At 35.7% G+C, this 18,183-nt stretch overlaps 12 protein-coding genes across 12 annotated transcripts; 5 read left to right on the top strand and 7 right to left on the bottom strand.

The window, feature by feature from the left end:
• Nucleotides 1–196: 196 nt before the first annotated feature.
• On the bottom strand, nt 197–2,326 carry RTS1 (protein phosphatase 2A regulatory subunit RTS1; the record flags this gene model as incomplete). Its single annotated transcript, XM_003956868.1, has 1 exon — nt 197–2,326. The coding sequence occupies one exon, from the start codon at nt 2,324–2,326 to the stop codon at nt 197–199; it is 2,130 nt and encodes a 709-aa protein (XP_003956917.1).
• A 612-nt stretch (nt 2,327–2,938) lies between these two features.
• Nucleotides 2,939–3,610, bottom strand: KAFR0D01350 (uncharacterized protein; the record flags this gene model as incomplete). Its single annotated transcript, XM_003956867.1, has 1 exon — nt 2,939–3,610. One exon carries the CDS (start codon nt 3,608–3,610, stop codon nt 2,939–2,941), a length of 672 nt encoding a protein of 223 aa, XP_003956916.1.
• Nucleotides 3,611–3,785: 175 nt separating this feature from the next.
• Nucleotides 3,786–4,493, bottom strand: KAFR0D01340 (uncharacterized protein; the record flags this gene model as incomplete). Its single annotated transcript, XM_003956866.1, has 1 exon — nt 3,786–4,493. The coding sequence occupies one exon, from the start codon at nt 4,491–4,493 to the stop codon at nt 3,786–3,788; it is 708 nt and encodes a 235-aa protein (XP_003956915.1).
• An 824-nt stretch (nt 4,494–5,317) lies between these two features.
• On the top strand, nt 5,318–8,560 carry SMC5 (DNA repair ATPase SMC5; the record flags this gene model as incomplete). Its single annotated transcript, XM_003956865.1, has 1 exon — nt 5,318–8,560. The coding sequence occupies one exon, from the start codon at nt 5,318–5,320 to the stop codon at nt 8,558–8,560; it is 3,243 nt and encodes a 1,080-aa protein (XP_003956914.1).
• Nucleotides 8,561–8,668: 108 nt separating this feature from the next.
• Nucleotides 8,669–10,213, top strand: MSE1 (glutamate--tRNA ligase MSE1; the record flags this gene model as incomplete). Its single annotated transcript, XM_003956864.1, has 1 exon — nt 8,669–10,213. The coding sequence occupies one exon, from the start codon at nt 8,669–8,671 to the stop codon at nt 10,211–10,213; it is 1,545 nt and encodes a 514-aa protein (XP_003956913.1).
• A 230-nt stretch (nt 10,214–10,443) lies between these two features.
• Nucleotides 10,444–11,172, top strand: OPI10 (Opi10p; the record flags this gene model as incomplete). Its single annotated transcript, XM_003956863.1, has 1 exon — nt 10,444–11,172. One exon carries the CDS (start codon nt 10,444–10,446, stop codon nt 11,170–11,172), a length of 729 nt encoding a protein of 242 aa, XP_003956912.1.
• A 47-nt stretch (nt 11,173–11,219) lies between these two features.
• Nucleotides 11,220–12,401, bottom strand: SIL1 (Sil1p; the record flags this gene model as incomplete). The annotated part of the gene is made up of 1 exon (XM_003956862.1): nt 11,220–12,401. One exon carries the CDS (start codon nt 12,399–12,401, stop codon nt 11,220–11,222), a length of 1,182 nt encoding a protein of 393 aa, XP_003956911.1.
• A 346-nt stretch (nt 12,402–12,747) lies between these two features.
• On the bottom strand, nt 12,748–13,065 carry RPP2A (ribosomal protein P2 alpha; the record flags this gene model as incomplete). Its single annotated transcript, XM_003956861.1, has 1 exon — nt 12,748–13,065. One exon carries the CDS (start codon nt 13,063–13,065, stop codon nt 12,748–12,750), a length of 318 nt encoding a protein of 105 aa, XP_003956910.1.
• An 802-nt stretch (nt 13,066–13,867) lies between these two features.
• On the top strand, nt 13,868–14,293 carry RPS15 (40S ribosomal protein uS19; the record flags this gene model as incomplete). The annotated part of the gene is made up of 1 exon (XM_003956860.1): nt 13,868–14,293. The coding sequence occupies one exon, from the start codon at nt 13,868–13,870 to the stop codon at nt 14,291–14,293; it is 426 nt and encodes a 141-aa protein (XP_003956909.1).
• Nucleotides 14,294–14,690: 397 nt separating this feature from the next.
• Nucleotides 14,691–16,022, top strand: NOP12 (rRNA-processing protein NOP12; the record flags this gene model as incomplete). The annotated part of the gene is made up of 1 exon (XM_003956859.1): nt 14,691–16,022. One exon carries the CDS (start codon nt 14,691–14,693, stop codon nt 16,020–16,022), a length of 1,332 nt encoding a protein of 443 aa, XP_003956908.1.
• Nucleotides 16,023–16,157: 135 nt separating this feature from the next.
• On the bottom strand, nt 16,158–16,790 carry KAFR0D01260 (uncharacterized protein; the record flags this gene model as incomplete). The annotated part of the gene is made up of 1 exon (XM_003956858.1): nt 16,158–16,790. The coding sequence occupies one exon, from the start codon at nt 16,788–16,790 to the stop codon at nt 16,158–16,160; it is 633 nt and encodes a 210-aa protein (XP_003956907.1).
• A 194-nt stretch (nt 16,791–16,984) lies between these two features.
• NGL1 (RNA exonuclease) lies at nt 16,985–18,055 on the bottom strand (the record flags this gene model as incomplete). Its single annotated transcript, XM_003956857.1, has 1 exon — nt 16,985–18,055. One exon carries the CDS (start codon nt 18,053–18,055, stop codon nt 16,985–16,987), a length of 1,071 nt encoding a protein of 356 aa, XP_003956906.1.
• Nucleotides 18,056–18,183: the final 128 nt, after the last annotated feature.

Here is an 18,183-nt window from a genome sequence, read left to right as displayed (position 1 = left end):
AAGCTAGAGAAAATGGATGAGATTCACCTACATGGATTGAGTTATTTATTTTCAAAATTTGTATATCTAATTATGTACATTATGCTTTATCACTATATCTATATGGAAGCATAAAACTATACATTGTTATCATTACTGATGTCATTACAGTTTGTTATTCTCTGCAGTAGATGTAATTTTTTCTATATAAAGCGTGCTAATTTATATCTTCTTCAATATCATTCAACATTTCCATTGGGTGTATTGTACTAGAATCTGAATCCCGAGTCACATCAGTATCGTCGTTAATTTGCAAATTATTAACATAAGCTTCCAGATCTTGCCATTGTTTCTCACGTTGATTTTTTCTTTCTTCGTTCTCTTTCATACTTGACAAATATAACGCATTGCAATTTTCATATAATACTGGATTAGTTTCTAAAAAGATTTTCAAAGCCTTGAAGGCCATTGCATGAATTGCTTTATTCCACGAACCAGAGTTTATAGCCTGCTCAACAAGCATATATGGATCTGATAAACTGGTGCTACTGCTAGAATTACCATTGTTATTACCATTCAACATCGGCGAATCCAATTCTAACTGTGATGTTAATTCATACAATGCTGGGAAAATAATAGGTAATATAACTTCTGCATTTTCGATGCATAAATTTAGAAAATATTCATTGTTCCAATAGCTCAAAACTTTTTCAGCAACTTGGAAATGTGATGATGAGATACACTTGGCAAGTTGTACAAATAATGGAACTTCGATCTTGATAAATTCCAAAGGTTCAATAACTTCAAAAATATCTTCTATCTCATTCAGAAACATTATTTCTTTTGTAGAATTTGTCTTGGGCCAGTACCGTAAGAGCCCCATCACTACTTCTTCAGTTAACAGAGGTTCTTTTTCTAGGAATTGGACTATACAATATGCTAGTTGTGGATGGTATAGTGAGAGGGAACGCACTTTGTGTAAGGGTAGAAGAACTCTGATTAGAAATATTTTATGTTCTTCCTTTAGCGGTAGAGCAAACCCATTGATAATGGAACCTAGAATTTCTAATAACTCTGCAACACCGTTGAATCTCTCTGTTTCATACACAAATTGTAAGAAAATGTTGTTAATTGATCGACGAATGAAACTTCTAAGACTTAAGAATTTACCATAGATTCTGTGCAAAGTTGTCTTCAAACAATCTCTCTCTCTGATATCTTCGCTATCAAATAATTCTAGCAGTCTTAAGATAAAATTTTGATCTATATATTGTTTTGCAATTTGATGGTTGAAGTCTGGCGATTCAACAAACCTTAAGAATAACTCATAGACCAATTGCATATGAGGCCATGCTAACTCATTAACGGGTTCATCTTCATCAGGATCATAAATATCGCCTACTGGATTGACCGGTGGCGGGATAGGTCTAAATAAATTAATTTTAAACATGTTTACCATATGGAGGTACATTTCATTTGTATAAGTGAACCTATTCGTAATAATAAACTCAATCAATTCCTGCAATGCGAATCTTTTAATTTCTTTTCCTTGAATATCAAAACTTGGGTCATTGAAATCGAACATTATATTGCATTGATCCACTTTAGCCATGAAAAGGGGAATTTTTTCCTCTGGGGAAACATCATCGAAACTAGGTAACTTTGTTATCTGTGTATATCTGGATGCTTCAAAACGAGATGAAGAATGACGTTGAGGTGTTTTTATCAAATCAACATCTGGTTCTGTGTTTAATTTAGTTGGAGTTGGTAATTTTTCAAAAGAATGTGATGATCTTGGAATCTCGATGCCCTGATTATTATTTGGTGACATAGTATTCATTGGAGGAGACACTTGCTGGGGGGATAAAGGGGCTACAGCGGCAGCTGCGCCAATAAAAGTTGGTTGCGAAGAAGAAGGAGATGATTTGTTCTTATTTGAGTCTGCGTATTCATCTGTTACAGTGACTATAGGAGTGGTAGGCTGAGAATTTGTGGAAGGTGATCTCTTGACGTTTTCTGTATCTGAAGTGCTTTTCGATTTTGATGAACTTGACTTCGCTTTCGAAGAAGAGTTCGAACTAGTATTTTTCTTATGATGGCTTGTAGGATCTGTGCTAGTACCATTAGAACCTGTGGGAGTCCTTATTCTTTCTGACGATGAACGTTTCTGTGTTTCAAGTGAAGCTTTTCTCGAAGCATGCGATGAAGAGGCAGTGGTACTATTACTACTAGTTGAAGGGTTTGAAGCTGTGAAAGTTCTTTCTTTTTCCTTCTCTTTGTCCTTCTTTTTCGAACTTGAGGAAGAACCAGTAGTTTTCTTTATAAGTTTTTGTTTGAAACCACGCATCATCCTGGATATATTGAAATTATGTTGGAAGACTAGTCAGTTTTGAAGGATCAGACAAAAAAGTAAGTTTTACCAAATATGATACAATAACGAATGGGAAGATGAATCAATAACAAAGATCGCAGATGGGGTATCGAGAAATATGTTAGCAATGAAAATAAATAACGAATTTCTTTAGAATTAGAGACGTTGTTGAAGAAATTAACTTGAACTAACGTAATATTTCTTGGAAGTGGGATCAAATCAAAACAAAGACTCCTTAAACTTGATTTAAAACAGTTTTAAAGCGACAATTGATTTCGACGTTGTCTATTCAGAATAGAGCCAGTGTAGGAAATACGATACGATGAACCAATGAAGCAGGGAACTGTTCCTGAACTTTCAATAACAAGTGTACCGCTTTTATTTTTATCTTCATTTTTCGTTTGCTGTATCATTAATTTTGATAGGGGAAACTCTTAGAAACTCGGCTTGTGAGAGAATCCATTATTTGAGAAAATATATAGTTTGACACGAACCCTGACGGTACACCACATACTAAAATGGCGCAGAAAAGTAGGGTTGCATGCATTATTATATATAAGTCGATTTCTACATAACGCTTGCTATTGACTATGGTAATGAGTTCAACACGGAGTCTGCATCTTTGTGGTACACCATGAGGTACATGGTGAATCCTTTCCCCTGTGGGTCCTGCTTTCCCAGCGAGTTGACTTCGCCGACGCCAACTTGAAATGTCAGATAGTTCTTGAAACCAAAATACTCGTAGACACTCTTTGCTGCTTCACTGATGGATTCCAAGTAGATAGCGGAATTCTCAATGTCGGCTCTGTTCTTGTAGTACTCGAAAATCGATCTGACAGATCCCTTTGTGACACCATTTGGATCTCTTCCTATCATAAAAAGGTAGTAACGTTTCATCTCGTCAGGTATAACCTTGCGTACTGCCCTTTTCACCATTTGTATATACTTTTCATTGAATCCTTGATCTGAAACTTCCCCTGCAGTGATTGTGACGTCCGGCGTTTGCCAAATGGCCACTGCATCAAAGTTATTTGCCTGTATGATCTCTGCGCCTTGGCCCTTGAAGAAACTTACTGTCCCCAATCGTAGTTCTTTTACTTTAGCTTCATCCAGAGGAACGGTCAATGGGATGTTATTAAATTTGTGAACGAAATAATCATCGCCTGGGACTCCTTTAAAAGCCTTCGATAAAACATCTGCAACTGCCTCAATATTCTGTGTTTCCTCTAGAGTAGTATTTGGGGTAATTGAAATGTTCATAGTTCCTTTCCCGCCGTGAAGTAGTTCATTCCAGGACTAAAACATCTCTTATACCATTGCCCTTGTCTCGAAAGTCCATTTATTTCGAAGGATGAAAAATCAATCAATCGCACAGATTAATTGGCTTAGTCGTGTGCACGAATTTATATATATGATAGAAAAATGTATCTACATGCTATAATTTGTTAAATAACTTATCAGCATCCTTGTGATAAACCATAAGATAACCGGTAAAACCTTGTCCATTAGAATCGACAACTCCCTGAGAATCAACTTCGCCTACACCGTATTGGAATGTCTTGTAATTTTTGAATCCAAAATATTCATAAACTTTCTTGGCAGACTCACTGATAGCCTCTAGGGCAATAGCAGCATTTTCTTTATCAGCTCTATCTATGTAATATTCAAATATTGACCTGACAGAGCCTTTTGTGACACTGTCATTTGGGTCTCTACCAATTACGAATAAATAATAGTATTGGATTTCCTTCGGAATGAGTCTTTCCTTTATTTGGCCCAATTCATCGAAAAATACTTGATTGAACTTTTCATCATTGGTTCTTGGCATATTTACAGGTGTCTTCGGAGTCGTCCAAATGGCAACTGCATGGAAGTCATTAGCCTGTACCAGTTCCGCACCGTTATCATAATAGAACGCGGTCAAATAGTTAGAAATAGCATTGACTCTATACTGTGAATATGGCTCCGTCACTGGCACGTTCAGAAACTTCCTCATGAGGTAGTCATTACAGGGCATCTTTTCGAAAGCCAATGCGATTACATTAGACAATCTTTCTAAATTCTTCGTAAAGGACAACCTTACATTCTCAGTAACAGAAATATCCTGAGCTTCATCTGGCCCAACAACCAATTTATTAGACATGCTCTATAGTATATGCTCCCTCCTAATGACCAAGACAGATACTCATTGCACTGCTTAAAATGACCTGAATAAAATTGTCAAGCTCTGCACAAAATGCGCGATGCCCCGTTACCCGACTTTAAACTTGACGCGTATTTAAACAAAATTTTTCACTCATCGAGTTTTTAGTCTCTTTCATCACTGTTTCTTGCTCCAATGAAGCAGCATCCAAGGGGGGGGGTACCGACTGATGTTACTCTTGGGAATAGTCGTTCCATAGTGTTATCAGTCTGTAGTTTCTATTACAAAATGGGCGTGGAATTCGGTGATTATACTATGATGAAATAATGGCTTATTACACTTTCGTGTAACAGATTTCTTAGATGATAGATACAATTTAGATTGTCCATTAATCTCAGAACCGCTACACTGATATAATCACTTCCATTTCACTTGCTGTTCTCCTATATTATCTTGCTAATTGGTCTTATATACTGTTAAAAAAAATTCGTTTTCTTGACCCATGGGAATACCAATTCGAAAGTCTGACCCTCGAACGCAATCAGTCACTGTCTTGGTACCCAACAATTTGGGGTCTTATGACAATCTCCTGTTGGTATGTCCGATGGGATACGCGTTCTCTATTTATCTAGTCTTACCATATGACTTTCTTTGGCGTTCTTACATTATGCCATGATTCAGATCCAATATCATTTCTGGAGAACATTGAAAAATAAGAGATGTCTTATATTTAGAAAACACAAAAGTTGATCGTACTTGGAAACACATAAAACTTTGTACACGCATCTACGAATCCTGCGTGTGAAAAGTACTAAACCACAACGATGACGACGATAAATCTCCATGATTACGTAGATGATGAAACGAGACCAAGAAGAAAACGGATGAAGCCATCACCGACTTACGATTATTCAAAATTTCAACCTGGAAATATCGTGAAATTGAGACTACAAAACGTAATGACATACTCTATCACTGAATTTAACCTGAGCCCTTCGTTAAATATGCTCGTGGGACCAAACGGGTCCGGTAAATCAACTTTTGTCTGTGCTGTATGTCTTGGGTTAGCAGGTAAACCAGAATATATTGGTAGAAGTAAGAAAATCGATAATTTTATCAAAAATGGTGAGAATACAGCCCAAATTGACACTTTCTTAAGAGGGCATATGCCTAATGAAGTAATTAAGATAACAAGAATCATGACCAGAAATAAAAAAAAGTCTGAGTACTATATAGACGACTCTCCCAGCACAGAAACTGCAGTCAGGAAATTGGCCAGTGAACTCAATATTCAGCTAGATAATTTATGCCAGTTTTTGTCTCAAGAACACGTTGAAGATTTCGCTAAATTAAAATCTGACAAACTATTGATTGAAACTATTAGATCAATTAATCCATCATTATTAGAAACTTTAGAAGATTTAAAACAACTTCAAACAAAAGAAATTGTTTCATCTCAGGATGTTGAACTTAAAAATAAGAAACTTAAAGAATTAGAAGATAAGAAAGATAAACTAGAAGTGTCCGTTAAATCATTAGAAGACTTTGAAAATAAAAAAATTGTCTTGGACAAGCATAATAAATTATTACCTTACGTGTATATTAAAGAGCACAAGGAAAAATTAAAAGCTTATAAAAATGATTATGAAATAGCGAAAAATAATTTGAAAAGCCTAATAAAGGACAAGAAACCCTTCCATTCATCTCAAGTATCGGTACATGAAACTCTTGAAGAAACAAAAAATAAACATACCTTAAAAATATCTGAGAGGAATGAACTTGTTCAGAGACTAAATCAAACCACAGAAAAATTGAATCTGGTAAGAGAAGATATATTGAAGAAAAATAGCCAAATCGACTATTATAAAAATAGAAATGAGAAAATTAAGAATTCTATCAAGTTAACGGAACAGGAAATAGAAACTAATCAAAACGTTCTTTCACAAATACAGTTACCTGACCCTAAGGACATTGAACAGATATCTTCACAGCAAAATACCTTAATTGAGGAAGAGGGCCGCATTCATACTTCCATAACCGATATCGATAATACTGCTAACACAGTTAACTATGAAATCACACATATAGCAAGACAGGCGGAGCAAAAACAGAGGTTATTGACAGGAAACGACAGGATTGGTATTCTTGATTCCAGAGGAGATTTTAAAGACGTCAAAAACGCCATATTATTTATTCGTACACATGAGGATGAGGACCTAAAATCTAAAATTTTGGAGCCTCCAATAATGTCTATTGCCACAAAAGATCCTGGATTTGCTCCATATTTGGCCCAATGTATTGATTATAACACATCAAAGGCGCTAACTATTGTTGATCAGCAAACTTTTAATAACTATGGAGATCAGATACTGAAAAATTTCAAAGTTAATTTGAGAGAACTTTCAAGTGCACAATTAAAACCTCCAATACCGAGAGATGAGTTGCAGCGGAGATTTGGGTTTGAGGGATATCTGTCTGATTTTGTAAGTGGTGATCCGAATGTCATCAGGATGGTTTGTGAATTCAGCAATATACATACTATTCCAGTTTCCAGAAGAGAATTATCCGCCGCTCAGGTCGCAAAACTTACGCAGCCAACAGAAGATGGCAAACCCCTCTTCAGAAGGGTTCTTTACGGCAATAAAATGGTAAATATTAGGCAATCTTCTTATGGATCAAAACAAATATTTACTGTGGAATCAAATATCAGTCCAACAAAATTCTATCGTTCAAATATAATATCACAGGATGTAAAAGATAAGGTGAACGCTGAAATAGATTCGCTGAAGCAAAAGAAGAGCCAGTGTTTACGTAGGTTGGAAACATTATCGAGCAACAAGAATGATTTAAAGGAGCGTCGTTCGGATCTTAGAAGGGAGCTAGACACTCTACGTGATAAGGCATACAGACTAAACGAGCAAAGGAAAAAGCATTCTATGACTAAAAGCAATATCGAATCTTTACAGCAAAGGCTGGAGACCTACAAGGACGAAGCCAGGAAAGACGTCTCTCAAAAGGTTAAAGATGTGGAGGGTAAAATCAGTGAACAATTAATATCACAGGCGAAGCTTCTAACTGATATGACGAATGTCATGAAATCTGTAAACTCTGTAGAGAGGGACGTTATGGAAATGAAGATTAAAGTTTTCGAACAGCAAAATTTGCAGACATCATTGAACGAAGTCGTAGGGATTTTCAACAACCGTGAAGTCGAGTTACAAGAAGAATACAACACAAAGAAAGAGATTATTAAAAGAATGAAGAATACTAATGAGTTTAAGGATTGGATGGACCAAATTAGAACATACGGTGAAGATGATAGAGAGGCCCTAAATGAACTGGCAGAATCATATGAAAGAGGGGATAAATTCAATTCCAGCTATATTAAAGACTATATTGAGAAGTTAGAATCTGAATTATCTATGATGAATCATGATACTTCGTCAGTTACGATTCTAAAGCAGGTTGAATCAGAACTAAATCACTTGCGCGAAACTCTACCTACCCAGGTCAAAGAATTGAAGGAAATAAAACTAGAGATGCGGAAAAAACATGATTTATTAGAGCCCCAATTGAATGAATTGGTTGCTAAAATTTCAAAAACATTTGCCAACCTTTTCACTAATGTTGGAAGTGCAGGCTCGGTCAATCTAGTAAAACCTCATCTATATAATGATTGGAAAATTGAAATTATGGTTAAATTCAGAGATAATACGCAACTGAAACGACTGGACTCGCATACTCAATCAGGTGGTGAGAGAGCTGTATCCACTGTTCTCTACATGATAGCATTGCAGGAATTCACAGCAGCACCTTTCAGGGTTGTCGATGAAATAAATCAAGGTATGGATCAAAGGAATGAAAGAATTGTGCACAGAGCAATGGTAGAGAATGCATGTGCGGAAAACACCTCACAATATTTCTTAATTACACCAAAACTATTAACAGACCTGTATTACCATGAAAAGATGGCTGTCCATTGCGTATTTGCTGGCTCTGCTATACCAGATCCTTCACAAGATTCTAGCATTGTACATTTTGGAGAACTTACTACATATGTAGCATGATATATTATGATGTATATGGTTACGTACATTTTCTCATTTTATAGTGGTTTATTATTATATATCACGGACTTTTTTGGAAAATTTAGTTCATCTCGAATTCTTGAACAGATGCTACTGAACAGAAAGGGCATGCAAACACTCTTCAGTAGACCTTTTAAAGGGAACTTTTCACTCTCTCGTCATGTTCAATTGCGTGGAAAGAAGTCAATTCATCCAAAAGAGCGAGTTGTCACACGGTTCGCACCTTCTCCAACGGGACTTTTGCATATTGGGTCATTGAGAACTGCATTGTACAACTTCCTATTGGCACGTAGTACAAATGGTAAATTCATATTGAGAATAGAGGATACAGATAGGACACGTTTGAAATCAGGTGCTGAGCAAGATATATGCGATATATTGAATTGGTGTAATTTGAAGTATGACGTAGGGCCAATTAGACAAAGTGATCGAATTCCCATATACGAAGAGTACGCCAATAAATTGCTCGAAACCGGCGCTGCATATCGCTGTTTTTGTACTAAAGACAGATTATCAACCATGAGGGCGCATGGTTACGACAGACATTGTTTACACCTATCTGATAACGATGTTCGAAGGTTATTTGATGCAGGGCATACTAGGCCCGTGCTCCGACTCAAAAGCCCAAATAAATATGATAGCTTCCAAGATATGTTACATGGTACAGTTAATATTCAAGAGAGGAAAGACAGAGTAGGATTTGATGATCCTATTTTAATGAAATCTGATGGCTTCCCCACCTACCATTTTGCTAATGTTGTAGATGATCATTTAATGGAAGTCACCCATGTTATCAGAGGTGATGAATGGCTACCATCTACTCCAAAACATATTGCATTGTATAAAGCATTGAGCTGGACTCCTCCGAATTTTATTCATATTCCTCTGTTAACTAATGTCGAGGACGACAAGAAACTAAGCAAGAGGAAAGGCGATACATCTGTGTTGAGTTTTAAAGAAAACGGAATATTTCCTGACGCATTAATCAATTTTTGTGCATTACTAGGATGGTCACCCCCAAGAGCTATCGCGAAACTAACGCATGAATGTTTTACTCTGGAGGAACTAATCAAATTGTTTTCTTTAGACCATTTGACCAGAGGAAACGTTAAAGTTGACTATAAAAAATTGTTATTCTTCAACAAACAATCTTTACAAAGGAAAATAGCTAATGAGTCTACGTTACTTCAGCTCGTTGATGAGATTGCTCCTTCCATCCAGAAAACATTTCCTGACACTGTTTCAAGAGATAAAATTCGTTCTATTTTAAAACTTTGCGGCCAATCATTAACAAAGATAGATGAATTCAGTAGTCACTTTGCTTATTTTTTTGAAAGACCAAAACTCACAGTTGAGGCAGTGAACAATTTTATTGGTCCCAATGATCGAGTACGGATAATAGAAGCTCTTCGCTATCTCGCAAACCAGAATTTTCAACAAGACGTTAATGGACTTGTCTCTAATACATCTCAACAATTGGACATTAATAAGAAGCTAATATTCAAGACTTTGAGGTTCGCACTGACCGGACCAGTTCCTGGCAGTAAATTACCGGCTTTAATTCAGATCCTTGGCCCTGAAGAAAGCCGTTCAAGAGTAATTGCTGCTTTGGCTGCATTTAATGACAGCTGATTCTTGCAGCATTGAACGGGTGACTAATTGGTGAAGCGCCTTTGGCTCTTTTAATTTATCATATTATCCAGTAAACTCGAGAATTTTCGAGAATAATTTCATCGCGCATCAGATATAACCAATTGATCAAAATGAATATATAAAAAAAAGCGAGTTCAATTAAAGGAGATGGTGCCATCAATTTGATAGACAGCCAAAGATAAAGACTATTTTCAAGGTAACTAACTGTCATGTTTGCTGCCATAGCATCAGGAAATCCATTACAAATGTCAGAAGAACTACCCAATTCCAATGGGCTTCAACATACTGTCGTTTTATCTTCTACGAAACCAAAATCATATTCTCATATAACATTATTCATCTTACCAAATGTAACCTTTCCACAAGAATACATTGCTAACGTGTATTTCAAAATAAGCGCTACTGAAGACTTCAAATTATTTGGTTATCTAGCCAGTGAAAAGCCAAGTGCAATATTCAAAGTCAAGTTACCTAATATGATGGACTCTAGCAGTCAGGACGATGGTCTAGGGGAAATCGATATGGATGAGGACTATACCGGTCTCCCGTCTGATGGGAGTATAAAAATGGATAATAGCGATGGTAATAACATATCACAATTACTGATAGGTATATCTATTGAACCCAGAAATGAAGGGATGTTAAAATTGCAAGAAATAAGGAATCAGAATAAAGCTGCGACGTCATCGTCTCTTGTGTTGGCAAAACCAAATGTGAACTCGGTGCAAATAACCACTGCTGGACAATTGGCTAAAATGTACCCAGTATTGACACACGATTTGGCAGCGAAGATCGTTCAACATGCATATAATTATCTTTCGGGGTTTTTAGATTCAAATGGGGATGTTAATATCAAAAGATTTGACACATGGTGGGATAAATTCAGGAAAAGATTAGCAAATGACGGAACTTTTCTGGATGAAGTGACGACAGAATGACGCCTATCTAAATAATGTTTTTTATATAATCTGGGATATTGCATAAACTATAATTCATCTTCAAAATGTTTTATACGATTAGCCATTGGATTACCAAAAAGTAAATGTCTGCTTTCTATCAATTTTTGGTCGAAAGAGTCCTGTTCAAGATCTCTTTCTGTTAGCTGATTGCCTAGGTTTAATTTTCTTTCTTCTGACTGTTGAGCCAACCAATTTAAAAATTGTTCATCAACCTTAATATCATTTGGGTAAGCCTTCTTTAAATTGAATAATGAATTGAAAAACTTTCTGACATGCAATTCATCAATACTTTTGTCTCGGATATGTGTACTGAACTCCTGTGCAAGACTTTTCACATCAATTAATTCATTTCTCTTTTGTAAGTTTGAAACGGAATGTTCCTCTTGTAGAGAATGGGAAATTAATTCCAATAACTTCAATTTGATTTGTTTATCATTCGTTGATTTATATATGTTGGATAACGTTCCAAATTCGAAGTTACTAAATTGATAATTCTCACTAATCAGTTCTAATAAGATATTTAAATATCTTTTCATTAATATTTGGACCTCTAAAACATTCTGCTTGGAAAGTTCCGAAAAGATATCGCCTACGTAAGATGGATATGTTTCATTGATATAGTTCAAAACTGGGGGGTTATTCCTCAAACAACTTAAAATTAATCTTGCACTTATCTCTCTTAACTTAAAAGGTAAACTCTCATTAAAAGATAAGTTTTCTGTTATAAATTTGAATTCATGAGATATTATTTTCAACCCATGTTTATAATCATGAGCAAACTCTAAAAGGTCATCCAATTTGCTTTCAATTTCATCATAAGATTGCTCATCACCATTTGATAATAGCCCTTTGATTTCATTGAATTGTGCAGTAAACTCATAATCGGTACTGATTTCCTCAGTCTCTAGGAGTTTAGCTTCTTTTAAACCAGTTTCTAGATTTAGTTTTACATCGAGCCCGCCAGGAATCTGTTGTCCTGGTCTTATTATTTGCCACTCATTAGTAGGTTCAAAGACAAGTGGGTAGCATTCCACATCGTTACATACCAAATCATGGGTAAAATGTAGATTGCTGAGTGAAGGATCCGAGTTACCTTGACCTTGTGACATTGTATCTTGATTTGGAGCTAAGATTACCTGATTTTCACGTGAAGCCAGTATATACCTGATAAATAGCGTCAGTAGAATAGTAATACTTTGAGGCTTCATATGATGATAGCGTGTGTGTAATAGTATCGTTCTATGTTAACAACTCTTAGTGATGTAACCGTATATATGTAGACAGATATATTGAATGAACTTAACACTTTAAGGTAATTGAAAAAACGACAACGCATCGCCACTTGAATAAAGAGAGATATTGATCACAATAAAATAAAATGCATTAGTATTATTGTTTTGAAAGTCATACCAATAATTATCTATTCTTATATAGTTACAAAGTAGATATAAATGAACAATTTTGGTAGATTTGAGATATCTTTATAAGAAAGAATATGAGATAATATGAAGAAACAAATATGATAAGGTAAAAACAGATATTTTACACCTTTGTTTAATCGAATAAACCGAAACCCATGTCAGCATCGGATTCTTCTTCTTCTTCTTCTTCCTTTTCTTCAGCAGCAGCTTCACTAGAGGCAGCAGCACCAGAAGCACCAGAAGCTGGGGCAGCAGCTGGAACAGCAGATAATTTTTCGTTACCTTCAGCAACTAATTCTTCGACAGACTTACCTTCTAAAGCGGATAATAAAGAAGAGACTTTGTCATCTTCAATTTCAATACCGACAGAGGATAAGACGGCCTTGACGTTTTCAGCGTTTGGGGCAGAGCCAGCAGCGTTTAATAATAAGTAGGCAGCTAAGTACTTCATCTTTGGTGTAGGTCAATTGCTTTCTATGAGAAAAGGGTTAATGTAAAAGTTGACTAACTTTTAATATATACTACTTAAGCCTAGTAATAATATCTTGAAAGACTGGTGGGCACACATGCTACTGGCACGGTGAGACTTTGGTTCCATTCACGACGGTTTGGCTGAGAGATCAGCAGAGCAGCGTAGTGAGACTAGACTTGCCGGCCCGCATTGGACTGTCCGAAATGTTCTTCAAATTGGACGTGTTTTTGACCAGATTTTTTGAATAATGTCTGGATGTCTAATGTCCGCCGCCGTGAACATGCCGCACAGAGTCAATATATGTATGGGTTATATCGCAGTCAAATGAAAAGTTAGAACCAGTTGTTGCGTCGTTTCTTGCGGAAAATGAGATTTCTCTGCCATTTCGCTAAATTTCTCTGGGTGGGAGAATCCTTCCCTCCCCCCTCCCCCAGCAGAGACACACATCCCGAACTCATCAACGTCCCTGCCTAACCCACTTCAGTCTCAGCGCTCCTCTCTAGCAGTCGCATCGCCCAGGCAGAGTCCATCCCTGCCTGGCTCGACAGACAGACAGACAGACAGACGGGAAGACACGCGCGGGCAAGCGAGATGGTCGGAAATCACACAGACAGAGAGAGAATGGTAATGCAATCTTTCGTTAACGCAACTGAAGTAATATTCAGATTTTCTTAGATATTTACAAAAAAGTTTCAATATTAAGTGTTACTAGTTATATATTGGTGATATTTTATTTATTGATTCTTCAAGTTAATAGTACACAACACAGATAACCGGAACCATGTCTACTGCTACTGCCAGGAAGAGAGTTTTCAAGACCCATTCTTACAGAGGTGTCGATTTAGACCAATTATTAGAAATGTCTACTGAAGATTTCATCAAGTTAACTTCTGCCAGAGTTAGAAGAAGATTCGCCAGAGGTTTATCTGCCAAGCCAGCTGGTTTCTTAAAGAAATTAAGAGCTGCTAAGTTAGCTGCTCCAGAAAACGAAAAGCCAGCTGTTGTCAGAACCCACTTAAGAAACATGGTCATTGTCCCAGAAATGATCGGTTCTGTTGTCGGTATCTACAACGGTAAGGTTTTCAACCAAGTTGAAATCAGACCAGAAATGTTAGGTCACTACTTAGGTGAATTCTCCATCACTTACACTCCAGTTAGACACGGTAGAGCTGGTGCCACCACCTCTCGTTTCATTCCATTAAAATAAACAGGATAATATATCAATCAATCTACCTTTTTGTGTTTTATCCATTTATTACTACTAATATATATATATATGAATTATAAGTTTATTATTTTATTAGAATGAAATACTATAGTCAAATCTAAATAAATAATTGTTTAAAAAAATAGTCAATTTGTTATTATAACACCAAGTTGTAATATGTCATGGATAGTGCTAGTCATTCCATATTAACACTATATGTTATTGCCTTATACCGTATAAAACACCCATACCCAATATCTGAAAATTTTTCTGACTGTTAAAGCTCATCGCACACCAGCATTGTTAGCAGTGCATAGAGTTTAGACTATATAGATGAATTAGTCTATTGCTAGAAGCACCAGAACAAGTTCAAAGCCAGGGAACCATACATTCTATTATGTCCTCTATTGATAATTTGTTCGGAAGTGTTGACTCAAGCAAGGTTGAATCGACGGTTAGTAAATTATTCGATGCTTCAAATGAAAAGAAAGTTGACGATGCCTTATCTATCAAATCAAGATTAAGAACCATATTACCAACCGTAACCAAGAGAACTAACGATAAAGTAGAATCAAACGAAGAAGAGTCTGAAGCTACAACGGGTACCATCGAATCTGAAGAACCATCCAAAAAGAGACACAAGAAAAAGTCTACAAATGATGAAAGTGATCATTTGGAAGAAAAATATTTTGCCAAGTTATTAAAGGAAGATAGTGAAGATAAAGAAGAAACAGCTGATTTGAATAAATCTAGTAATGAAAAGACTGTCAAATCTCAAGAAACAAAGGCTAAGAAAATTGATCTGAGAGAAGATGATTTAGAAAAAGCTGAAAGAACTCTTTTCGTCGGTAATTTAACTAGTGAAGCAATTATTTCAAAAAGCATCTACAAAGAATTCAAAAATTTATTTGCCACTATCCCAAAAATATCTGAAGATGATGTAGAAACCACAAATGATGAAGATTTCTTAGTTATCGAAAGTATAAGATTCAGATCCATTTCCTTTGATGAAGCATTACCAAGAAAAGTTGCATTTGTTAGACAAAAATTACATAAATCCAGACAATCAGTCAATGCTTACATTGTCTATAAGAACAAAAAATCCATCAAGCCAATAATAAGCGCCTTAAATGGTAAGGTTTTCCACAACCGTCATTTGAAAGTTGATTCTGTTACGCATCCAGCACCTCACGACAAGAAACGTTCAATCTTTGTGGGTAACCTTGATTTTGAAGAAGACGAAGAATCTCTTTGGAACCATTTCAGTAAATGTGGGGAGATTGAATATGTTCGTATCATTAGAGATTCCAAGACTAATTTGGGTAAAGGTTTCGCATATGTCCAATTTTCGGATCTATCAAGTGTCAACAAGGCGCTATTATTAAACAATAAGCCAATGGCTTCAATAACTGCTACTAACAAAAAGAGTAGAAACTTACGTATAAGTAGGTGTAAAAACATGAAGAAAACTCAAGATAGTACTTCAAAAAGTGGAAAGTTTTCTAATTTATCAGAAGCTCAAAAGACTAAAATGGGTAGAGCTAGAAAAGCTCTTGGGAAAGCTGATAAGGCTGCATTAGGTAAAGAACTGACAATTGAAGGTACAAGAGCAACAAAAGGTGACAATAAAACACTTAAGCTGAAAAAGAAAAAGCAAAGATCTAAGACGGGTAGAGTCACCAAGCGTTCTATAGCGTTCAAAGAAGCAAGTAAGAAGAAGGATGCTTGAAAAGAGCGTACTGTGTAAATTATTTAAGTAACCTTATTAAATTCAAATGTCATTTTAAAAGTTATATAATAATATTAAATGCATTAAAAGATATTACAGATAAGAATGTTTAATAGAATTGAGAGAATGCCAACATTAATTCATTAAATATGGGTCGCCACCATGTGTTTGATGGTAATTCATCCTTTTAGTTTGAAAATTTTGTTTCTCCATATTTTTATGTGCTAATAGGGAGAGTAAGTCCTTATGGGAATCGATATGTTTTGAGTTTTGTTGCTGCTGTTGCTGTTGTTGTTGTTTATTGAATAATATGTTTGTTATATTATTGATGCTATTGATTACATTGTTGCTGGTGATGGGCGCTGAAGTATTTGATTTGAAAACGGGATTCATGTTGCTGCTACCAAATGAGTCCAAATCCATTGATGCTGTATGGTTTAGTCCGTTTTGTAATGGAATATTATTGATACTATCGTTTGCGTTATTCCCATATAAAATATTCATCATATTATCAGGAACAACGGGAAAGGATGGATAATTTGTGAACTCCGGATAGAATTCTGGATCATCCTGGAATGATTTCTTGTAGTCCAGTCTCATCCTTATATTTCTAGATACTGTGTCATCGAATACTTGCGGTTGTGCGAAATTCATTGTTCCCATCGCAGCAGATGGCGAATTTAAATTGGTTGAATTATTTGCATTGTCTGAAGCCACAGGTTTAGAAGTTGAATTTTCACTCTGGTATTGATTCATTTTTCGCATCATTTGACTCTCTAAAGGTCTTTGTTATCCAAATTGGGAACTATTCTATTGTTTTGAGGTTTTGCTTATAGTGTCTCGACGAGTTATAATTTTTCTTTACTATGGGAAAAATTTTTCATGTCAGAGCGACTAAATATAGAAAAAAAACACTTTAGATTTTAACATTGATGACAGAATGCAAACGTTGGTGTAGTTGATCAAAGAATCTGGAATTCAGCTAAGACTGGGATATGATCGCTCGGATGGTCAGCATTCGGTAAACCATGTTGTTCCAATTCTAATAATTCTTGTGAAACCTCTTTGCCTGATAATATCTTGGTCATTCGAAACTCTGCGTCGTGGTACCATATGTAGTCAAATACACCTTTCAATTTTCCGGAATAACATGTATTTAGATATGTAGAGTTTGGAATGTCATCATATATGGTGCGATTTAAGTATGCTCTCATGGGGTTCAACATATTTAGTTTGTTATTATTTAGAATTTGTCCTTTCAAAAAATTTATGACCACTGAGTTTCTATTGGAATTTAAATCACCAGCAAATAACACTTTGACAAACGAACTACCATCTTTTTTCAACTGATCCTTCATTATCTTTGACAATTGTCTCATAATAATCATACATTGAGTCAACTTGATTTCATCGTATTTCCAATAAAGATGCGTAGTAACAACTACAACTGTCGCACCGGTTCTCTTATGTTTCAACGTCATAAAGAGACAAACTTGGTTTTTCTCTTCCAAAACATCCAAAATATTACTCACTTTAATTTGCCTGCCTTCTCCATCAGTCAGAACAAGTTTTCTAGAGGCTAAGTAATCAAGCTCCGGCTGTTCAAAATCTGAAATTAAAAAATCACTTAATCGAATCCCATTCGAATCAATCAGCTCAAACATGTCCAAGTTATAGAAAATACCAACACCATCTAGATCATCAGCTGCCTTTGTCCAATATTTCGGAGGTGTCTTACAAATAAAATCAGACCCTTTGTTAAATTTAGATAACTTTTTCCTCCAGTAATACTCGTAGTCCCGACTTGTCAACTCTTGTAAACATATTATGTCAGCGTTGTATAACTTCAGTATCTCATATTCGAGTAGTTTATGTCTATATTCCCAACTTTTATATTTTGCTGGAACGTACTTGTAAACCTGAGGCCACATATAAGACTGTGACAAAATATTATACGTCAATAGTGTGAAAGAAGACAGGTTTGTACTATTTGAGATCGTATTGTTGACATTTATGAGCTTACGTTGAAACATCTGCTATACGTTTGTCATAGTCCTCAATGTGAACTTTTAAATATGGACCGTTTGTATCATTTAATTGTTTGAATATTCCTTGAAAGTCCGTAGATTTACTTACATGATTTGAACAAAAAAAAAAAAGA

This window comes from Kazachstania africana, chromosome 4, assembly GCF_000304475.1.
Source record: "Kazachstania africana CBS 2517 chromosome 4, complete genome".
Lineage (NCBI taxonomy): Eukaryota > Fungi > Ascomycota > Saccharomycetes > Saccharomycetales > Saccharomycetaceae > Kazachstania > Kazachstania africana.
The sequence above is the reverse complement of the archived record's forward strand: the minus strand, read 5'-3'. Positions and strand labels throughout refer to the sequence as shown.